The sequence below is a fragment of the Corvus cornix genome, chromosome 10, assembly GCF_000738735.6.
Source record: "Corvus cornix cornix isolate S_Up_H32 chromosome 10, ASM73873v5, whole genome shotgun sequence".
Lineage (NCBI taxonomy): Eukaryota > Metazoa > Chordata > Aves > Passeriformes > Corvidae > Corvus > Corvus cornix.
In genome coordinates, this window is record NC_046340.1 from 19,581,097 (window position 1) to 19,601,746 (window position 20,650).

Genomic DNA, 20,650 nt, shown 5'->3' on the forward strand with positions numbered 1-20,650 from the left:
CCCCAAAACACCGAGAGCCGCTGCCCCCAGAGTGAGGGACCCCTGAGGTGTGAGCTGGGGGCTTGATGTGAGTTGGGGGTGTCCGTGTGAGCCGGGGGGGCGCGGTGAGAGTTGCGTGGGGTCAGTATGAATTGGAGAGCTCGGTGTGAGTTGGGGGCCGCGGCCCCTTTAAGAGCATCGCGCCGGGCCGCGGTCCCTTTAAGGCGGCGACCACTCACCGTCCGCGCGCGCGACGGCTGCGCCGCCTCCTCATTGGCCGGCCGGGCGCGTGCTGTGACTCAGCGCCTCCCCCCTCCGCTTTGTGCGTCCGCCCGTGAAAGTAGCCCCGGCGCCCCGCCCCTTGTGGTCCCCGGCGGAGCGGGCGGCGGAGGGATCCGCGGGAGGCGGTGGTGCGGCCGGCCGGGATCACCTTGGCGGGGCGTGGGGGCGGTGCGCAGAGCGGCGGCGGCGCTCGGAGGGAGAGGACGTGCCAGGGGCGTGACTGAGCAGCGGCAGGTAACGGCGGCCTGAGGGGCGGCGAGCGGCGGGGCTGGCCGCGCTGGTACCGCCGCTTTCCCCGTGTTTCCGCCGCCGGGAGAGGGTCCGCCCAGGCGGCGGCTGAGGGGAGGGGGCGCGCGCCCTACGGGACGGTTGAGGAGGGGGCGCGCGGGGGGCTCGCGGCGCCGAGCACGTGGCCGCCGGCGGCCCCAGCCCCGCGTCCCATCCTCTGCCTCCTCGAGCATCCCCCCGGGACTCCGCACCGGGCACCGCCCGTTCCGAGCATCCCCCCGTGACCCAACGGTGGGGAACGCCCGCTCCGAGCATCCCTTCCGATCCCGCGCCGGGGAACGCCCGCGCCGGGCATCTCCCCACGGCCCATTCCGGGAAACAGCCGCTCCGGGCACGGGGAGGCGGCGGGGGTCCGGTCTGTGGTGCGGGGGCCCGGGTGTAGGAAGGGGAACACGCAGGAGCGGGGAGCCCCGCGTGTGCGGCGCGGCCGTGCCGTTTAACGGAGCGCAGGGCCCCGCTGCGGCTGCCGCCCGGTTCCTGCTGGCCGGGCAGTGCCGGAGCAGCTGCTGCGAGGCTGAGTCAGAGGCAGACGGAGTAAGGCGCTGCGCCGCCCCCCCGCCCTGTGCCTGCACTCGCCTAAGAGCCGGCAGTTCCCCGAAGGGCATCAGCTCAAATCAGCGTCCGGCTCACTGCACCCACCTCTGATGCTGCAGCCTCTTCCCGGCCCCCCCAGCAACAGAAGGCCCCTTCTGAATTAATCTTCTCCCGTAATTGTGCCTACTTAAACACATCCAATTGATTTGGACAGTCTCTCGAACTGTGAAAACCTTTGAAACGTGTTTAAACCCTCTTTACAGGGCTACCAGGGCATGAATAGCGCTTTTGTCGGTGGACAATGGCAACCTCCCGAGTGTCTCCTCAGACTATTAAAAGTAGACGGCAATCTCTAAAAACCTGCTTTGTTCTGATAAAGCAACTCGGTATCGGTGAGGCCCAGGTTAAGAAAAAAAAAAAATCAGTGTTTTATGGAGGTTTTTGTCATGTTAAAGTGTTAACTTTCCTGCTGCTGCTCATCGTGACTTGCCTTGGCTCAAAGGTGCGATGAGAAAGAGGTTTTTGGTTACTCAGACACGTCCGGGGTCTTGTGCAATTAGGAGTGCTTAATTAAAAAAAAACAAAAACCAAAAAAACAAAAACCCAACAAAACTCTGAGGAGTAGAATTTCATGCCCGACATTTCATTTATAGAGCAGAATTCTGGCTAATATAAAGGAGATCGATAGGTTAATGGGCCGGGTTTCCAGCCCATCAGCGGATTAAGCAGAAGGTTTTTGTGCGAGGCAGGAAGCACTGCTGCGAGCCACGTGCTTGAACCGGGGACTTCTGCCTGTGAAACCCTTCCGAGAAACTTCGCTTTTACTAGATCAAAAGCTTGGGGAGTCTGCAGCAGCCTGCGTTTTTTGATTACCTACTCCTTTATCCATCTGAAGCTACTAAAACCTTTATTTGTTGCTGTTAGCTGGAGCGATCTACCACCGGCCTTAATTCCCTTTCCACCCAACAAGTTGCTAATTTAATTTGATGGGAACAGGACGTTTCCCAGGCCGGCTGGAGCACGTGCTGGTCCTTTATCTCCCGCCTGGCCGTTGTTCTCCCGGGGGAAGATGGAGCCGCAGCGGGTGGTGATGGATGGCACGTAGGGAATGGGGCTGCAGTACCGGGGCGCTGCCACGTGCAGCCATCTCCGTCCTGGAGTGGGGATGCAGCACAGTGGTCTACACTTCTGCCTAGTTAAATGTAAAAAGAAAACCCCCAAGCTTTCTTTTATCGTGTAAAGCAGGCTTTTACAGCTTGCCTGAAGGCAGCCAGGTGCTTTTTGCCAGGCCAAAAGGCTCCTTGTCCTCTGCAAGGTTAAGCCTGTAGGTGTGTCCTACAAATTACCTCGAGATAAGTCTTTCTCGTCACCAAACATCCGATGCTTATCACCTCCTCTTTATTTTTTTAGTTAAGCCTTCCAGGGAGGGCAGCTCAGCTGAGCCAGCCTGACCTTCCTGTTCCCCATTTCCAAAAAGCTGGAGAGGCATCTCGGTTGTGGGTCTCTCCTCCCGTGGATCCTCAGCTCAATGCCGGGGAGAGCATCGTCCAGCCGGGAGCAGGTGGTGGCTCCTGGGTTCCATCCAGGCTTGCAGAAAAGGGGTGGAATTTTGGGGTGGCCATTTTGTCCTTGCGTAACGGCGAGACACCACCTCCGGCACCGTCTGCCTGGCAGGACTGTGCTGTCCTGCCTCCCTGGGAGAGGGGATGCCAGGCCAGGGTAAAATCCTGTTTTTCTGCAGAGCTGCATTTCTCTGTTGTTGAGTGCCTTTAGCTTCTGGAATGAACAAAGCTGATGTTTTCCTAGGCTTTTTTTTTTTTGGGAATCTGAAGGCCTGCCTCGTTTCATAACCCTGCCCTGAGCACTAACTCAAACCATTTCTGCCTTTGGGCAGGGACACTGGGCATGAGCAGCCTTGTTCTGCAGTGTCCATGAGGTTGTGTAAGTGAGGCTGACCAGTAAATTCCGAATCATCACCCCCTGGGAGCCTTCTGGCTGGAATTCCTGCAGGCAGTGACACAGCTCTGCCGCCGTGGCCTGGGGACAACCCCTGCTGCAGTTTCCACTTCCCTTTGTCACCGATAACAGCAAAGACTTGGCCCTGGGTGGGGATTGCTGCTCCCTCTCCTTTCTCCATCCCCAAGGGGCATATCCGGAGAAACCGTGATTTTAGGCTTTCTCTCATCTGACCCATGGGATGAGCTGGCTGGAATTAGTTGCCTGGCTGCAGTAAAACCAGTCCTGACCTCAGCTGCCTTTATCTGAAATATTCAGGAGCTGGGGAGATACCAGACATCATTGAGACACCCTGCCTGAGGCAAGGGCAGGCTAAGTAATAAATTTGGTGATTTAATCGTTATTCCTTGAGGAATGAATTCAGGTTTATTCAGTGATGGAAACATTCAGGCACTGTAGGATATTGCTCACCCCCCCTTCCTCACTGCGCAGACTGAGTGCTCCGTGTTTTCTGGTGTCCTTGAAGTCCTTACTCCTCTGTTTGATTTTAAAAAAAGCGGAGTAGTGGGAAATGCCAGACATTCCTGTTATAAATATGAGACTGGTCATTCCAGTAGAATTCAATCGACACCTTGTAAATGCACAGTGATGGAAGGCAGGAGGGAGTATTAAAGAGTGACTCTTGGTGGTCGTGGGCACGGTGCTGTGGACAGATGGGTGTTCGGGATACTTTCTGGGTCCTGCGTTTCTGTTCTCGCCCCTGGACAAGGTCACTGTGTCTGTGGTTGATTTTTCTGAGCCCTCTGAACTGCTGGAAAATCTTGTGAAGGAGATTCTGGCTGGGAAGTGAACTTTTCCTTTCTCTATAAAGACTTCAAGGGTGTTAAAATTACATTTGCAAATGACTTGAGTGGGTGGGGGATTTCCATGAGGCAGGGAGAATTCACCTGACTATTTTTTATAAGCTTCCAAGTCATGCTCTGGCTGCAGTTTCCTCGTCGGGTTACGGTTGTTCCGTATTCCTCTTGTTCCTAGAAGCTGTGCAAACCTGATTCCCTGTGCGTGGAGGTGATTTCCCAGCAAAGGCTTGTTTTTTTTGGCATCTAAGGAAGCTGATGCTGCTCTGCAGGTGTCGGAGAGTGCAGCAGCAAGTGTTAGAGGGCTGAAACACAATGTTTTAGGACTGACCAGAGGGTTTTCCTATAATAATAAGACTGTTGGGCTTTTTATGTGGGCAGACCTTCTTGTAGTGACTCCGGTGAATCAGCAGCTTCTGGCAGGGCTGAGGGAAAAGAGGCTTTGCCAGGTCAAATTATGGTTTTTGCTGGCCTGGCTGCTCTGTGGCGCATGGCAGTGCGGCGAGAGTGAGTCAGGGCTGCCTGCGCGAGGATCTGCACGTACGTGAGGAAGGGCTGCGGAGCAGGGGAGGAGCATCGGGCCAGGCAGCGGGGCCGCTGCGGCACCGGGACGAAACCGGGCAGGTTGGCAGGACATGGCCTGCCTGCCCTTCACTGGACTCAGTCCTGCCAGCTCTGGCAGAGTTTTTGGGTCTATTGGTGCCTCTGTGTCAAAGCTGGATGTGCTGAGCTGGCTGGTGTGTGCCCCTCACACCGTTCCGTGGTTTATTGGTGTGCTTTGTCTGCCTGGGGTGGGCAGAACAAAAGCCCAGCTCTATTCCTGCTCTGTCCCAGCTTTTAGCTGAGCCCCAGCTCATGTTTCTATAAGCACATCTTGGAAGTGAAGGCAGCTCATGTGTGCTCTGAATATTGCCTTTGTGCCCAGGGCATGGAGTTCGAAGTCAAACCAATCTTGAAAGGCAAAATGAGTGCTCTGCCCATGCCAATAGCCACCACCTTGCATCACTCTTTTACCGGAGGCTTTTGTGATGCTGGGATTCTAGCCTGGGCAGGCCCAAGAGACAAAAAGCTTTTAGCTGCCACTGCTACTTGAGAACAAAATTATTGCAATTAGAAATGCCTGGGGCACTGGTACTCTTGTGAAATGAATGTCCTCCCATCCCTGTGGACTGTTAAGCTTCAGCTTCCTCTTGGGATTACAGGCTGGTCCTGCTGTTGTGGGGACTCTCTAGTCTGGAGGAGACAAACAGCCTGAGTTCAGAGAGGTTTTTTAATCCAAAAAACAAAAAATACAACAGGCTTTAAACCTTGTGATAGATTTCTGCTGCTATGGGTGAAGGGGAGTGCAGGGGGCGGGGGAGACCCACAGCATCTTCAGTCAAAGAGGGACTTTGAGTGTATTAAATTTTCAATCTTCTGTGTGTTCTCTGCCAAGGTGTTGTGTTTAATCAACTCAAGTCTGCTTTGTTGTCTGGGCTTAAAGGATGGGGTTTAGGCTTAGGTGGACTTTGCCGTGATTAGGTGCTCCTGGGCAGAAGGTTGCCCGTGTCTGGGTGTGCCGCAGTCACGCCAGCGCCAAGCTGCCCCGGTCCCAAGTGGGATGGGAAGTGCAGTTGAGGCCTGTAGGAGAAATGAGTGACGAGCTGGGAGGGAGGAGGCAGAACCTCTGCCTGCGCACTCAAGTGCTTGAATTTTGTTGCGTTGTGTAGCTCCAAGGGAAGACTGGCAATGAAGAGAAGCTATGAAGGGAACATCTGCATAGAAGGCAGGTGAGCTTTGGGCGGTCCACGTGGGGGATGACATGGAAATAGAAATGTCTTGCCTGTTAAGACTCTCAAGTAGGAACATAAAGATAGTTGGATCCAGTAGCAGCTTTCTTGTTACCTCCATATTCATCACGTGGGGGTGTTGGTGTCTCTGCTTGGTGGGCAAGTTGGGGTGGGTGATTCCCAAACCTGGCACCGCTTTCTTCCCTTCCAGACACAGGAATCGAGTGACCATGTCGAAGCACCACGATGCAGGGACTGCTTTCATCCAGACCCAGCAGCTGCACGCTGCCATGGCAGACACCTTCCTGGAGCACATGTGCCGCCTGGACATCGACTCGGAGCCAACCATTGCCAGAAACACCGGCATCATCTGCACCATTGGTAGGCCATTCCTAGATAGGAGAGAATTGCAGCTAGGAGCCCACACCTTGGTGAAACTTGTTAGGGAAATTGTGAGAGGAATCTGGCTTTCATCCCTTGCCAGGGCTAAACTTGTGTGGTGAAGGAGCATGACTTTCCCATGTTTGCCTAACCTGTGTTACTGCTGGGAGTGAATCCAGTATCCAAGGAAATGGGAATTGCTTTGGTTCTGCTGCACTCAGTGGGCAAGTTAAAACAATATTTATTGCTGCAGCGCTGAGTAATGCTGTATCCATTTACCTTTTCTCTTCCACATGAAACAGCCTGGTCTGTGTGGGTTACCTCATTATTTTTCCAAAGTTAATGTTCAAACTGTTTCTTCCTCCTAGGCCCGGCCTCCCGCTCTGTGGAGAAGCTGAAGGAAATGATTAAATCTGGAATGAACGTTGCCCGACTCAACTTCTCTCACGGCACCCATGAGGTAAGGGCAGGGTCTGAGCTGCTATAGCCCCTGTCTGTCTGCTGATGGTGTCCTTCAGGGAAAAGGAAAATGCAGCTTCATCCAGACCATCCTTGGTTTGGGGAGGTCAAATAGCTGCCTTTGGGGAAAGCACGCTGGTTGTACATACCGAGCCTGCGTCATTGTTGATAACATCGAAGTGTGTTTTCTGAGCCATTTTTGAAAGCAGTTCAGTTCCACACCCTGCCCTGGAGCGGGTAGCCAGGTAACTGGTATTTGACACTGTGGGCCAACTGCTTGCCGTGAAATCCTTCAGTTCTTCCTCACATCCTGCTGTTCCCAGAGCTGCTGCTTCCCAGTTAGCAGCAGAAGCCGAGAAGAACTGTCCCTGTTTTGCACCTCTGCAGGAGGTCACACTATCAGTTCATCTCACTCCTTGTTCCGTTGCTGGGGGTTTTGCAGGCAGGCAATCGATGAATAACCCTGATCAAAAGGCATCTGTTATTAGTGATCTGATGTAATTACTTCCCAGTGGGAACAATGGGCTCCTGGGTTTTCTGGCTAACTGGCTGCTATGGGTGCATTCCTGGCACTCTGGAAGGTCCTACCATGGAGCTTGGGACGTGGTGTGGTGAGCTTAGAAGAATAAGGTCAAAAGAAATCAACGCTCTGTGACAGTCAAGCCCTTACTGCTATAGATAGCTGAGATCCTCAGTGATACTGGAGGAGCTGAGGATCCCATTCTGTGTTGCCTGAAATGCCACCCTGAGCCTTTCTGCTGAGGTTTTGTTTCTTGTTTTTTTTTAACCCTGGCTGCTTTCCAGCTTTCAAAATGTCACCCAGTAGCAGCTGTAGGTGGCTTTACTTAGTGACCCATGAGCCTCGTGGTGTGTAACAGCTTGGCCTCTCAACCCCGTGGCCTTTAATGGGCACAGGGCAGTGTCAGGATCGAAAGGGCTGATACTTCACTGTGGGCAACCATCAGACCTTGACTAACCACCCTGGGATAGTGTGATAGCATGCCTTGCAGTTGGGAAATCAGCCTGGAGAAAGGGTAGTGTGGAGTAACTCCTGCCTCCCAGGAGTCAAGTCCTGCGGCCAGGTGGCTCTTGGGCTGGGTGACACATCAGGGAGTAGGTGGCCAGGCTGAAGCTGGGAATTCTCACACCGTTATTGCCCAGTTGCTGCGGTCTGTGAGCTCAGCTGAGGTTGAGGACAGGGAGCGTGGCCTTCTGCTTTGTGTGAGGTCTAGGTGCACATTTCACACCGATGAGGCTGACTGCAGGCTCTGGTCTGGCTGTGGCCTGCAGAGTGTGACCATCAGCCATAGCCAGTCCTAAGTTTGTGTCCTGTCCTGGCTCCTCCAAAACGCTCCAGTTTCCAGTGAAGCCCCAAAGAGTTTCCATCTGTCACAAGTGCTTCAGTTCTCATGTCCACCCCAAAGCATTACCGGGACTTGAGCTTTAACAGAGGTGCTTTGGCACCTGCCTGGCTCCTTTTTATGGAATAAAAATGGCTTTTACCTCTGGCTCTGCCTGCATGCCCGTTCTGCATATGTAGCTTTTCAGGAAGTCAGGCTTCCTAGGAGCCAGTTAGTCCTTGGTAGGAAACTAAAATGGAAAAATCCCAGATGATTGGGTTCAGATAAGTGTAGTAGCAGTGTTGGAGCATGTTCTCTGTGCTGCATCCACCCCAGCTGCAGTGCCTGGAAAGGTCGAGGCCATCTCAGTCCCAGCTTGCACACTCAGTCAATAAACTGACTCATGTTCTGCTCTAAAAAACTGACTCATGTTGTGCTCTAAAGAGTAATCAGCTCTTGGGCATCTCTGGCCAAGGGCACACATGTGAACTTCAGCATGGCTTTTTCCAGCCTCACCTTCCTGGTGCTGGCTTGTCATCCCTGTGATACCCAAGTCGGCGTGCAGGGCTCGTGCTGGGGTGGGTGAGTGGCACGGGGAACCAGGTGTGCCAGGTGAGTCAGGTCAAACTCCATCAGCCCATATGACACAGAGGGGAAAGGGTATGTCTTATCTACTGAGGTCTGTCAAGTGTTACACAACTCTTACTAGTTGTGAGTAGGTAAGGTTATCTCTTAATGTTGTTTAAACAAGTAAAGTAAACTGATTTGCTGGCCATCTGTAGCATATTTGAGGGAGCTGGGATGGGTTTTCTCACAAAACTGTCTTGAAACTGGCAGCATTTAGCAAAATGCTCTCACAAACAAGGTGTGGAAGGCAGGTGTGTGGTGCTGGAGTATTGAAGTCCTGTCTTTTTGGGTCCTGATTGCTTTGGGTCTGGAAATAAACTGTATATATTTACATGGATAACATTCTTTTAGCAAATCCTTTATCTCTGGGAATTTAAGCCAAAAAGCCTGTCCACCTGCAGGACTGATAGTGAGTCAGGCTGGAAGTGTGTGGGAGCTGGCAGTGTACAGAGGCATCTTCCCTTGCTCTGATGGGAGGAGGAGCACAGCTGTGTGTGGCACTGTGACATTTTTCTGCTGTTGGGTGTCCTTCAATGCATACAATTATCCAGCTGCTGGTGCTGTGAATACTCTGCTGTGTTGAATAGGCAGGTGTTCAGGAAAGCCTTTAGAAAAGTGACTCCTAAAGGCCTTCAATTGTGAGCTGCCTTCAATTGGCAGATGTGTGTCCTCATGGAAAAATCACTCCAGCCAGGCCTTGGGACTGTGTCCTTGAGTTGTCCTTCTGGAATTAGAGCTGAGGGCACAGCCAGATAACTTCCAGACTCCACCTTCGTGGCAGGAAGGCCTTTGTATCCTTGCACTCTGCTATACTGGAAGCTTTGTGTGGGTTAAATTTTGAAGGTAGAACTGAAGCTGAGAGCAGAGCTGTCAGCTTGGGCAGCCTCTGGGGTGCACAGGGATCTTTTCTGTAAGCAGCAGAGTAGAACCAGCTTTAACATTTCCATCTTTTTTCCTTTTGCCAGTATCATGAGGGTACAATCAAGAATGTGCGAGAAGCCACAGAGAGCTTTGCCTCTGATCCCATCACCTACAGACCGGTGGCTATTGCACTGGACACCAAGGGACCTGAAATCCGAACTGGACTCATTAAGGGAGTAAGTTGGGTTTTTTAATCCCACTTTTTTCATCGCATAGACTCAATACCATGTTAAGCCTGTGGCCTTTTCCAAACAAAAAATATCCTAGGAAATGAGGTAACAAACCACCTCCCAAAAGTTTGGACAAACTGCTGTGGGCTGGGAGGTGGTGGTGTGCTGGTTTTTACTGGTTTTGTTGTGACACAGAGTGGCACAGCAGAAGTGGAGCTGAAGAAGGGCTCACCGCTCAAAGTGACCCTGGACGATGCCTTCATGGAGAACTGCGATGAGAACACGCTCTGGATGGACTACAAGAATCTCACCAAGGTTGTAGAAATTGGCAGCAAAATCTACGTGGATGATGGTCTGATTTCTTTGCTGGTTAAGGAGAAAGGTGAGTAACAGCCATTCCAGCTCTGCCTGTTTGGTTTTTCCTTAGGAGGTATTTGCGCTCTCCCTCCGGTAACTGTTTCTTAGCTTGCAGTTGTGTGTTAAAGAAAGAACACGGTTCTTGATGTTACAGTGTGACTTCGAGCTAAATTTCTCTACCTCAAGTGTAGGAACTTTCCAAAAACTTAACTTCAGCTGGGTTTCACTGGGCAGGCATTTAAACCCCATCTTGAAAGGGGAATGTTTGGTAGGGCCATACCAGTGCTCATGATCAGCCAGGCTAATTCATGCTCTTAACACAGGATTTAACTAGTTTTGCAGCCCAGAGCCTGGGTTTTGTAGTTACAGACAGAACTAGTTTTAACTGGTAATGTAGGGGCAAGGTTACTTCCATGATACTCCCTTTATAGTGCTGCCTAAACTGCTCTAGCCTCAAGCCTCTAATCAGTGAGCATGTAGGGAGTGGGAGGTGAGGCTTTGGAGTGCTCTGTTTGGTGTTGCAGAGCTTTGTGTGCAGAACTGCAACCCACTAGCTTTTCTTGGGGGAGGCAATCCCAACCTCCTGCAGGCAACAGCTGGTATCTTATTCAGGAGCAGCCTAGAAGTTGTTTTAGACCAATCTATTGTGTTCCCAAGGGTAAACTGCAAGCTCGTGTGGTACAGAAATGCTCTGAGGAGATGGGATGTGCTTTTTATCGCGTGTGCCGCTGTTGGCAGTGCAGTTCCCAGGCAGGGAGGTGGTGTGGGAGTTGTGCCGTAAACACTGACCGTGGGAACGCGTGTTTCAGGGAAGGACTATGTCATGACGGAGGTCGAGAACGGCGGCATGCTCGGCAGCAAGAAGGGCGTGAACCTGCCTGGCGCCGCCGTCGACCTGCCCGCCGTCTCCGAAAAGGACATTCAGGACCTAAAATTCGGTGTGGAGCAGAACGTGGATATGGTGTTCGCTTCCTTCATCCGCAAGGCTTCCGATGTCCACGCTGTCAGGAAGGTGCTGGGGGAAAAGGGAAAGAACATCAAGATCATCAGCAAGATCGAGAACCACGAGGGTGTGCGCAGGTGAGCTTTGTGCAGGGGGCACTTTGGGTTTGTCACACTGAAATAAAGCATCTCGCACTCCCTCTTTATGGCTTCAGACAGCTCTGTGTAGCACTGGATATGTGCTGTGCCTTGCTCCTGGTTTTCTTCCTCCTTCCTTGGCACTGCAGGAACCCAAGCAGCCCATGGAAAGCCTGTGTGCTCCTTTCAGAGGAGGACAAACAGATGGGAAGGTGCCTTGCAGAGCAAATGGGCTAACACAGCTCTTTTCTCGCTGTCAGGTTTGATGAGATCATGGAGGCCAGCGATGGCATTATGGTGGCCCGCGGTGACCTGGGGATCGAGATCCCGGCTGAAAAAGTCTTCCTTGCCCAGAAGATGATGATTGGGCGCTGCAACAGGGCTGGCAAACCCATCATCTGTGCCACTCAGGTACTGGAAGCGCACCATTGGCTCCTCACTGCCAGAGTCTGGCCTGGAGGCAATGTTGGGGGCAGCCATGGCTTGATGGCATTGGTGAAAGAGTGAGATGCAGAGAGGTTTTGCTCATAGCTGAAAAGCTCATATTTAGGCATTTCTGTGTTTGGGATCTTTTCCAGTTAGGTTATAGGACCCCTTGCCAAAGGTTATACACCTCCAAACATCACGTGGTAATGAGCCTTTGGGGCTGACTTTGCAAATTCATGGGGAAAAATGGCACGTGCTTTTCCTTGGCGCCTTGTGGCAGCGCATCTGTGCCTGACAGGGAAGGTTTGCTGGGGTTCCCAGGTATCTTAGGAAATGCCACCCACACTGCAGCTTCAGAAGGAGCTGAGTAAAGGATCCATCTTCTTTTCCCAGGAGTTGTAGGGATCATGTGTGCAGTCCTTGGGCACTGGGACGACTGGTTTTTCCTGGCTGTCCTTGCTCTGCACCCAGGCTGTGGAAGTGAAAACTGTCTTTAGACAGCAGTCACTGAACAAGGTTCTGGATTTACAGTGGCATATGCTCCTTTTTCCTGTATTGCTACAGAAATGCAGCTGGAACACAGCCTCAGGCAATGTCTCATGGGTGAAGCAAGTGGTGAGCTCCAGCTGGGGGAACCTGAGCACCTGAGGAAGACAAGAGAGCTGGCCAGACTTGGGGGTGCAGAAAGGGATTAGAAAGTACTAAAGCTGTCCTGTTTTCCACTCTCTTAAGTGGGGATGCTTAGGAAGCTGGTGGAGTTAACTGTTCTGAGTTTACTACCTTGTACATATTGTCCAAAGCATTTGAAATCTTGTGTTGGATGAAGCTGACTTCATTGGTGCAGACCCTGCTCTTAATGATTTCTAGATGATAAAATCCCTGAATTTGAGAACGTATGACTGCCTTTGAGCTTTCCATAAATGTCTAAAGCCACATTCTGCTCTAAAGAGCTCTGAGTTCCTTAGGCCAAGCCTTGTGCTGAGAAATTGAATTGGAAGGTTGGAGTATTGTGTCTGGGATGTTGTGTGGCTGGAAAAGGAGTACATGTGGAATGGGTATAAAATAAAATGGGTTGTTTTCCTCACTGGTGGAAGCTTTAAATCAAAGCTGGTTTAGGGCCCAGACCCCCTCTCTGTTCCATACCCATGGGGAACTCTTGGAGTCCTTAGGTTGCACCCCACTTTCTGCCAGAGCCACAAGGAGCATTGAAGTGCAGCTGCTTCCTCTGGCAGTGTGTTGATGCCCGTGGGTTTGTTCTCTCCCAGATGCTGGAAAGCATGATCAAGAAGCCTCGCCCGACACGTGCCGAGGGCAGCGACGTCGCCAACGCCGTCCTGGACGGAGCGGACTGCATCATGCTGTCTGGGGAAACAGCCAAGGGAGACTATCCCCTGGAGGCTGTGCGCATGCAGCACGCTGTGAGTACTGCCCTGCCCTGCCCTGCCCTGCCTGCTGGGGACAGGGACACCACCTTGCTGTCAGCCAGCCACCTGAGCTGGCCACTCAAAGGCCTCGACGGACCCGGCTGCCCAAAGTAGCCATTTCTTTACTCACACTCTGCTGTGGGTGATTTTTTTTTTTGAACAAGCATGGTCCTAGGGGCCTGGCATCCCACTTTGTGTGCTCCAAACTTGCCAAGCAGAGCTGAGAGCTGCTCTGCAATGCTGAGATACAAAACTTCCTATTTCTTTTTGCTGTTATCTCGACAGAGATTTAATCCAATGTCCCGTTGCAGTGGGTTTAAACTTCTGCAAGGTCAAGGAGCTGCTTAAGCAGTTTATCTATAGATAATGAAAGGTTTTGGCTGAGTCCTGCATGGGAGGGGGTGGGGAGGTTCCTGAGGGTGATTTACAGCACTGTTGCATTCAACACCTGCTGTGTGCTGGGGGTTGGGGGGGGTTATTGCATGAGTACTGACAGCACCATATTTTTACATGCCTGAACTGCCAGAAACTTCTGCTCTGCTTCAAGTTCGTGTTTCATCTGATAAAAGCCTGATGTCAAGTACCTATGAGCGTTGCTGCTCCCCAGTTACTGGTGCTGTGAATCACAGCAGCGGTAACTCACACGTTCTAACTCTTACCAGTTTTATTTGCAATTCAGGTTCTAGAGATTAATCAACTCAGCCAGTGTTGGTTTGCAGTGTGCTACCTAAACATATTTTACCTCAATATGGAGTGGTGTTTTTTGCACGAGGCAAATGCAAAATATGACTTAGATCACTGGGCAGTGGTGCTCCTTTACAGGCCAAATGCTAACAGTGCACCTTAAAGCTTCTCCCTCCTTTTCCAACCCCTAAATCACAAGGATCGACTTCCTACCGAGACTTGGGAACTTGCTGCAGCAAAGTTGTGCCTGGGTTTCCATCCTGGCATTAATTCTTTGGCCTGGGCAGGTTGTGTTGTACCTGTAGCTTGATTTGAGGATCTGTTGCATGTGCTTCCCTGTTCTACAGACCTGGGCATGTGGTGGTGTTCATTCCACCAGGGCCCCTGGGGAAACACTGAAGGCTTTAACACTCTGCAGAAATTGAAATACAGATTGACTAAATGTAAGATGTTCCAGGCAGCAAGGTGCCAACTCTTACGGTAGGAGCACATGCCAGTACAGTGAGGCTCTTTCCTCTGAGTGAATTCACTTGTTGTTAGTTGAGCCCAGCAACAGTGCCCTGAGTAACCATGGTCTGGAGATCTGCAGCATGGCTGGAGCAGGTGGATGTTTCCATCTGAAGTGGGCAGTAGCAAACTTCCAAGTACTGGGCAGGCTGATTGCTGCAGGTGGGAGTGGGCTTCCTTCCCATTCCACTCCAGGATCCACACTTCAGAGCCCAGCCTGGCCATGCTATGCTGCCTGATGGGACCAAGGTTTAAACAGCCTCTCCATTTTCCTTTCTCCCACCTCCCCAGAATCTCCACCCATTCACCAACTGGAAACCCTCTATAGCCATTCCTGTCTGAGCAGATCAGCTGTGGGGTGAAGTTAAGGATTGCTGTGCCCCTCTGCAGCCACTGTCAAAGCAGACACCTGTATTCCCATGTTCCATTACACCTGGGCAGTGCAGACTTCCCTCTAAAATCAGGTTTGCTCTCTATGTTACATGGAGCTGCTGCCTTTGTACCAGGAGCTGAAAATAAACTGCCTGGCTTCCAGCTCCTGCATTTGCAGTAAGTGTTGTGATGCAAATACTCCCATTTTATCTAAATCCAGCAGTAACAAAATGCTTTAGGACAAGTTGGCACTGGCCTGCTGTTCCGGCCTGCCGCCTGTGTCCTGTTATTTTTAGACATAAGATACTTAACTACTTTGGCTTAAACTGATAACTGTGGAAGGGATAATTCCCAGCATCACATAAAATAATTCATTAACACTAGAGTAGCAAAGTTCTGACTTTGCTAACTCCAGAGCTTTCACAGTAATGGCACATCAGTCTCTAATTTAACATGAACTTGTCATGCTTTGTGTAGTAGCTGCTCACTTTGTGGAGTAACTGGGTGAAGTTGTCCTTGAGAAGATCATGAACCTTTGCATGCTTTTCTAGTCTCTGCAAGCCTTCTTTATCGGGTTGTCAGGCCTTCCGAGATGATTAAACATGATGATTCCCAGGATTCTGGGATGAACAGGTGAACCTGTTGCCAATGCTCAGCCAGAACACAAAGCCCTTAGTTGTGGTTCTGTCCCTCTCATCTGTCCATATCTGGCACTGCACAAACAGCCCAACATGCACACAATGACAACCCTATAAGGAAGACTTGTTCCTCTTTATTTCCCTATTACCAAAGGGAAGTTGGTATCCCACTTGGATGTGAAGCTTTATTGGCTCTCAGATGAAATCTTTATTGGCTCCTAAGGTGAGCCAAATCTTCCTTGACCCTGAACTTAAACTAAATCTTAACAGGGCTGAGAGAACAGTCTCCCACCTTCAGGGATGACATTCAAAATGTGTTGCTTGCATGTTGGCTCCATGAAAACTGTTCCAGCAGCACTCTGTGCTGTTGGGAGTCTGGGAAAGGAAGCCAGAGATTCCTTCTTACAGAATTGCAAGCAGGACCACGGGCAGGCAGGTAGGTGGCACAAGAGTCTCTCAAGGAGGTCATAAGCAGACATGATAAAGCACCATCTGGCTCTGAGCTGGCTTGTTCTGGCCCTTAAAAAGTAATTTGTGGGTGCCTGCTCTGCTGGAACTCCCAAATAAAACAGAAATGCCATGTTTGGAATCCCTGCCCAGCGACTGGGGCCTGCCGGTTCCGTGGTATGGTGAATCTTAGACTGGGTTGCATTTAGCAAAGTCAAAACCTGAGAGCCAAAAAGCTTCACAGCTTCACCTTAATACCCTCTTGCATGCATTACTATGACAATTAAGCAAGTTAATGTGATCTCATGTTCCTCTGGTATATCTTTCCTCTGTTTCCTTTTCTTTCCCCTGTTCTCCTCTTCCCTCCCACTCGGGCCTGCAGATCGCCCGCGAGGCTGAGGCCGCAATGTTTCATCGTCAGCTGTTCGAAGAAATTTTACGCCTCAATGTTAACACCAGGGACCCTGCCGATGCCATGGCGGCGGGCGCGGTGGAGGCCTCTTTTAAGTGCTTAGCTGCAGCCCTGCTAGTCCTGACTGAGTCCGGCAGGTAGGGCTCAGAGAGGGGGCTTGGGCCAGCCCTTTCCGTGGCAAAAACACGCTCCACCCTAACACTGCAGTCTTTGGCCAGCGGCTCGCTGCCCGTGCCAACCTTGCATAACCGCTGCCATGTGAGCTGACCCTGTGCCAGGGAGGGACCCCAGCAGGCAGGAGCAGAGCGAGAGTGCCTGGCAGTTGGCATGAGTGTCACCTGAGTGTGGGCTTGGCAGGGCGAGGTGCCACTATTCCGAAAAGAACTCTTGAGAATCGAGTGGTTCCTCTGCAGGGATGTGCCATTGGGGCGAGCTTAGTCTGGGCTCGCTGATTAATGCCAGCGTCAAAGGCTGGCAGTACCGATGTGGCACCCTGTGCTGGAGCACCTCGCCCTGCCCCGTGCCCGAGCGCCTGCCGTGAGTGTTGTCTCCGAACGCGTGTTGCTCTTGTAGATTGCCCGGGAGGCCGAAGCCGCCATCTTTCACAGGCAGTTGTTTGAGGAACTGCGTCGTCTGACCCCCCTCAACTGCGACCCCACCGAGGCCGCTGCAGTTGGCGCTGTGGAAGCGTCCTTCAAGTGCTGCAGCGGGGCCATTATTGTCCTCACCAAGTCTGGAAGGTAGGAGGGGACAGGTGTCCCCAGGTCAAGCCTGCTATGTGACAGGGTGGGGGAAGGAGAATCCCAAAAACACAGCTTTGAGAGACCGGTGGAGTTAGGTTCTGGCAGTGCTGGTTCCTTGGGAGATGGACACACATCCCTACACTCCTGAGTCCTCGGCCTGCCTCTGCCAGCGTGGCACCAGCTCCGAGCCCGGCCTCCCCTCACTGCTGCAAGTGGCAGCGGCGCCAGCTGGAAGAGCCAAGGGAAAATAAGTGTTGCAGCTTCAATTCAAACTTCTTGGCAAGAAATCATCGATGTAACAGTGAGGCAGAAGTTCAGTGGATGCAGAATCATGTTGGTTTTTTGTTTTTTTTTTTTAAATCATGGCTTTGGCCTTTTGTAGCAGCATCCAAATTATCGGTCCCTTGCTGGACTTTGCAGTCATCAGCCCTGCTTGCCTGAGCCCAAGGGGCGAAGAGGGACTGCGCAGCCTGGGATTGGTAGGCAGGGAAGTTGGAAATTTCCTCTTCCAGGATTCCTTGTGCCTGCAGGTAACTCTCTGCACAGGCAGGCATCTGGCAGGCACCAGCTGAGCTCAGTGGCTGCAGGTGAGATGCGCTGGAACAATGTAGTTTGGAATTTCTGTCCAGCAACAGCTGCCAAGCAGAGACTTGTTCTTCCAGTTGTGGAAAGGGCGCTGGCTGGAGCCTCATGGATCAGCTCTTCCATCTAGAGAAACTGGGCTGCCTGCTCCCAAAGCACGTCCAACCATAAGTCTCAGACTGCTTTCTGGAAGGAAATCAGGATTTCTCACGCTGGATTCACACTAGAACAGTAGTGCAGCAGCAGAGGTGTGGTTGTGTGTGCTGGGCATCACCTACCTGAAGATCTGGACCATCGGTGAAACCTTCACCAAAATGTACAGCTTAAAATGATTTTGAGCAGCCACTTTTGCAGAGATGAGGAGGGAACTATAAGCACCGAGTTCTGGATACCCTCGTGCTTCTATGTTTGTCAAATGTTCTAACCTTACACTTGACCTTTTTAAAGAGATTTGAACTCTGATATTTGAATATTTTTAGCTGTGGATTTGGTTAACTCTTGTGAGTACCTGGATCTCTTGGGAGGTGGCTCGGACAGTATGGGAAGGATTGTCTGAGAGCTGGCACGTGTGGTTGGGTGCTTGGAGCAGTCTGCTGGCCCCTGCTTTAAGCAGCAGACTTTGCATCTGAGTGTTGCTGAGCTTGGCTCCACTAAACGAGGCTGCAAAAGCAAACGGAGACACCAGCATGTCCATTGGAAAGATGGAGCTGCAGATGCCACAGCCTTGCAGTTTGAATCTGTCTGTTTGCAGATGCTCTCCCTCAGCAGTCCCCAGAGAAAGGGAAGCTGTAGTCTAGCCCCCACTCAGGCTGTGCTGCTGCTATTTTAAAGCATTTTAAGGATTCTGTGCCCAACTTCCCAGTATAAATTCTGGCCTCTGTTTCATTTGCTTCCCGTTGGGTGCAGGAGCAGAGCTCTGTGTGGAGGAACTGGCCTGTTTGCTGGCTTCAGCAGGTGGCTGGGAGGCAGACGGCTTCCTCCTTGGCATGCTTTGGGCAGCGCTGCTGGCACCGGCTCTTTTGACCCTGTAAACTGGGAGCTCCTCTAAACAGGGAACTTTCAGGGACCCCTGTTGAGATGCCAAGGCCTGCTTGCAGAGGCCGGAATAAATGGCACCTCGCCACCCTAACATAGCAACAGAGACAAGTAAAGGCTTGTTCGGGGATCAAAACACCCTGATGGCACTTGCTAAACTGGGAGGTGAGGAGATTGTCACCACCAGTGGGGACAGCCAGTGGTGGTCTGCCCAGTTGCCTAACCGGGAATCCAGCAGAGCATCAGGCTGGTTGGTGAGTGGCTCTTGTGAAGACCAGTCATGTCCCTCCAGGGGTTTTGGGGAGCCCTCGTGGCTGACACACAGACCTTGGCGCTGCCGTGCTCCCCCGGGCCGTTCCCAGGGGTCCTCTCTGGAGGCAGTGCCGGGTGTGTGGAGCCCCAGCGCGGCTGTTTTCCCCGCAGGTCGGCACACCTGGTGTCACGGTACCGCCCGCGGGCCCCCATCATCGCCATCACCCGCAATGAGCAGACGGCGCGCCAGGCCCACCTGTACCGCGGCATCTTCCCCGTGCTCTGCAAAGACCCCGCCCAGGACGCCTGGGCTGAGGACGTGGACCTGCGCGTCACCCTGGGCATGAATGTCGGTGAGTGGCAGCGCTCCCCCTGCCCCGGGACGTGGCTCTGGTGGGACGTGGTGACCCTGAGCACCTGGTGGTACTTTGGGGACGCTGATGGGGAGAGAGGAACTGGCTGCCTGTGTGGTAACCGGATCCGGACAGGAAACGGGTGGTGGTTGCATGAGCACAACCACATCCGATTGGGAAATGAGGTGGTGGGCTTGGCACAGCTGCCTTTAAAGAGGTTGCAACAGAAGACCAGGTTGGGTTTATGGTGATGAGTGATGGAACTGTGACACTCACCACTGCTGAGGGGGAAGGGAAACCTGGAGTGGGGTTGACTCTGTCCTGCAGCACCTCCAAATCCTGTGCTTTGGAATTTCAAGCTGTGCTGCAGAGAACCCCAAAGCAGAGGCCAAGGGTCTCAGATGGGTGGGCAGCAGGAAGGTGGGGTTTTGATACCCTCCTGGAGCCCTGACTGCCATGGCACAGGCAGCCTTGGTGGCTTAGGGAGCAGGCAACGAGCACTGTTGCCCCATGGCAAGGAGCCAGGATGGGACTGGGCTCTGACACCTCCCTCTTCTCTTGCAGGCAAGGCTCGTGGCTTCTTCAAGAGCGGCGACCTGGTGATCGTGCTGACAGGCTGGCGCCCCGGCTCCGGCTACACCAACACCATGCGCGTGGTGCCCGTACCCTGAGCGCCCACTGGGCCTTCCTTCCCCCGCCCCACTCCCCACCCACTGCCCCCTCTCCCCTTGCATTAGACCAGCCATCGCTTGCGCTGTTCTCCTTGTCCCTAGAGTGGATGTAGGTTGCTAAACACCACCCAGTGCAGCAGCAGCAGGGGCAAGAGACCTTAAATCACTAAAAAAAAAAATATACTTGAAGTGTTTAGTTTTTTAAAAAACCTCTCCTGTAGTTAAAGTCCTGCCTTGATACGTGTTGGAGTCAGTGTAGGAGGTTCCTGTATGCTGCTGGGACCCCTCTTCCTGGTGACTGTCCTCAGGGTGTGAAATGTTCCTTTCCATGGCCCTGGTGTGGGGTTTTGGGGAAGGGGAGAGGCAGTGTGTGGTTAATCCCTGGACCCCTCCTCGCTCGAGGCAAGCTGCTACTCCTCCCTCCTGTATGGCCACATGCCTCCCCAGACCCAATCCAAGGCAGATCCAGCCTTTCTCAGCTGGCTGTTTCTGGGATGGGGACAGGAGAAGGGTGTTGGCTCCACGCAAAGAGGTTCCTGTGCTCCCCTTGCAGCGTTGTCTCCTGTGTTAGTCGTGTCCCCCCACCGCCCCAGAGCCTCCCCTTCACCCAGCACTCCGATGGGCCCTGGGGTGGGAGAGCACAACTGTCCATCAATAAAGAGAAGCTGAAGCACCTGCCGGCCTGAGCTGCTCCCTGGGGGTGGTGAGGGGTCTGCAGGGGTAGGGGGAGATCTGGTGGAGATGGGCTACAGGAGCTGGGGAGGTCTGCAAGGTTTGGGAAATGCTTAAGGGTTGGGGTGGGGCTCTGGTGCAGGATGGCTGTTGTGGGATCTGCAGGCATGGGGGTGGGGGGGGTTTGCTGTGAGGGTCTGCAGGGGTTGGGGGGATGTGCTGCAGTTTGAGGGGGTGACAGTGGAGGAGTGTGCTAGGGTTAGGGGTGCTTGCAGGGGCTGAAGGGGGCTCTGGTGGAGGGGCTCTACAGGGGTTAGGGGGCCAAGGGAGCACTCTGCAGGGCTGGAGGCCCTGTTGGAGTTGGCAGGGGACCAAAGGAGGAGGCTGTAGGGCTGGGGGCTCTGCAGGGCCCATGCCTGGGGGAGAGAGAGC

The 20,650-nt window shown here is 52.7% G+C and overlaps 1 protein-coding gene across 3 annotated transcripts; it reads left to right on the forward strand.

Moving 5' to 3' along the window:
- The first annotated feature begins 385 nt into the window (after positions 1 to 385).
- On the forward strand, positions 386 to 20,221 carry PKM (pyruvate kinase M1/2). Of its 3 annotated transcripts, none has more exons than XM_039557528.1 (11): positions 386 to 495; positions 5,877 to 6,046; positions 6,415 to 6,506; positions 9,438 to 9,569; positions 9,759 to 9,945; positions 10,730 to 11,000; positions 11,261 to 11,411; positions 12,692 to 12,844; positions 16,484 to 16,650; positions 18,694 to 18,875; positions 19,440 to 20,221. In XM_039557528.1, exons 2-11 carry the CDS (start codon positions 5,896 to 5,898, stop codon positions 19,544 to 19,546), a joined length of 1,593 nt encoding a protein of 530 aa, XP_039413462.1. In that variant the 5' UTR covers positions 386 to 495; positions 5,877 to 5,895; the 3' UTR covers positions 19,547 to 20,221. The 3 variants fall into 3 exon arrangements, with proteins under 3 accessions (XP_039413462.1, XP_019149169.2, XP_019149168.2); XM_019293624.2 differs by lacking the exon at positions 386 to 495 and adding an exon at positions 5,608 to 5,665; XM_019293623.2 differs by lacking the exons at positions 386 to 495; positions 16,484 to 16,650 and adding exons at positions 5,611 to 5,665; positions 15,881 to 16,047.
- Positions 20,222 to 20,650: the final 429 nt, after the last annotated feature.

What these genes read in the sequence shown, in the direction of transcription:
- PKM (XM_019293624.2), top strand. Translation starts at nt 5,625, where the DNA reads ATGAAGAGAAGCTATGAAGGGAACATCTGCATAGAAGGCAG. An exon ending in CCATCATCTGTGCCACTCAG is followed by an intron (nt 11,412 to 12,691) that starts GTACTGGAAGCG and finishes GTTCTCTCCCAG; the next exon opens with ATGCTGGAAAGCATGATCAA. An exon ending in GTCCTCACCAAGTCTGGAAG is followed by an intron (nt 16,651 to 18,693) that starts GTAGGAGGGGAC and finishes TTTTCCCCGCAG; the next exon opens with GTCGGCACACCTGGTGTCAC.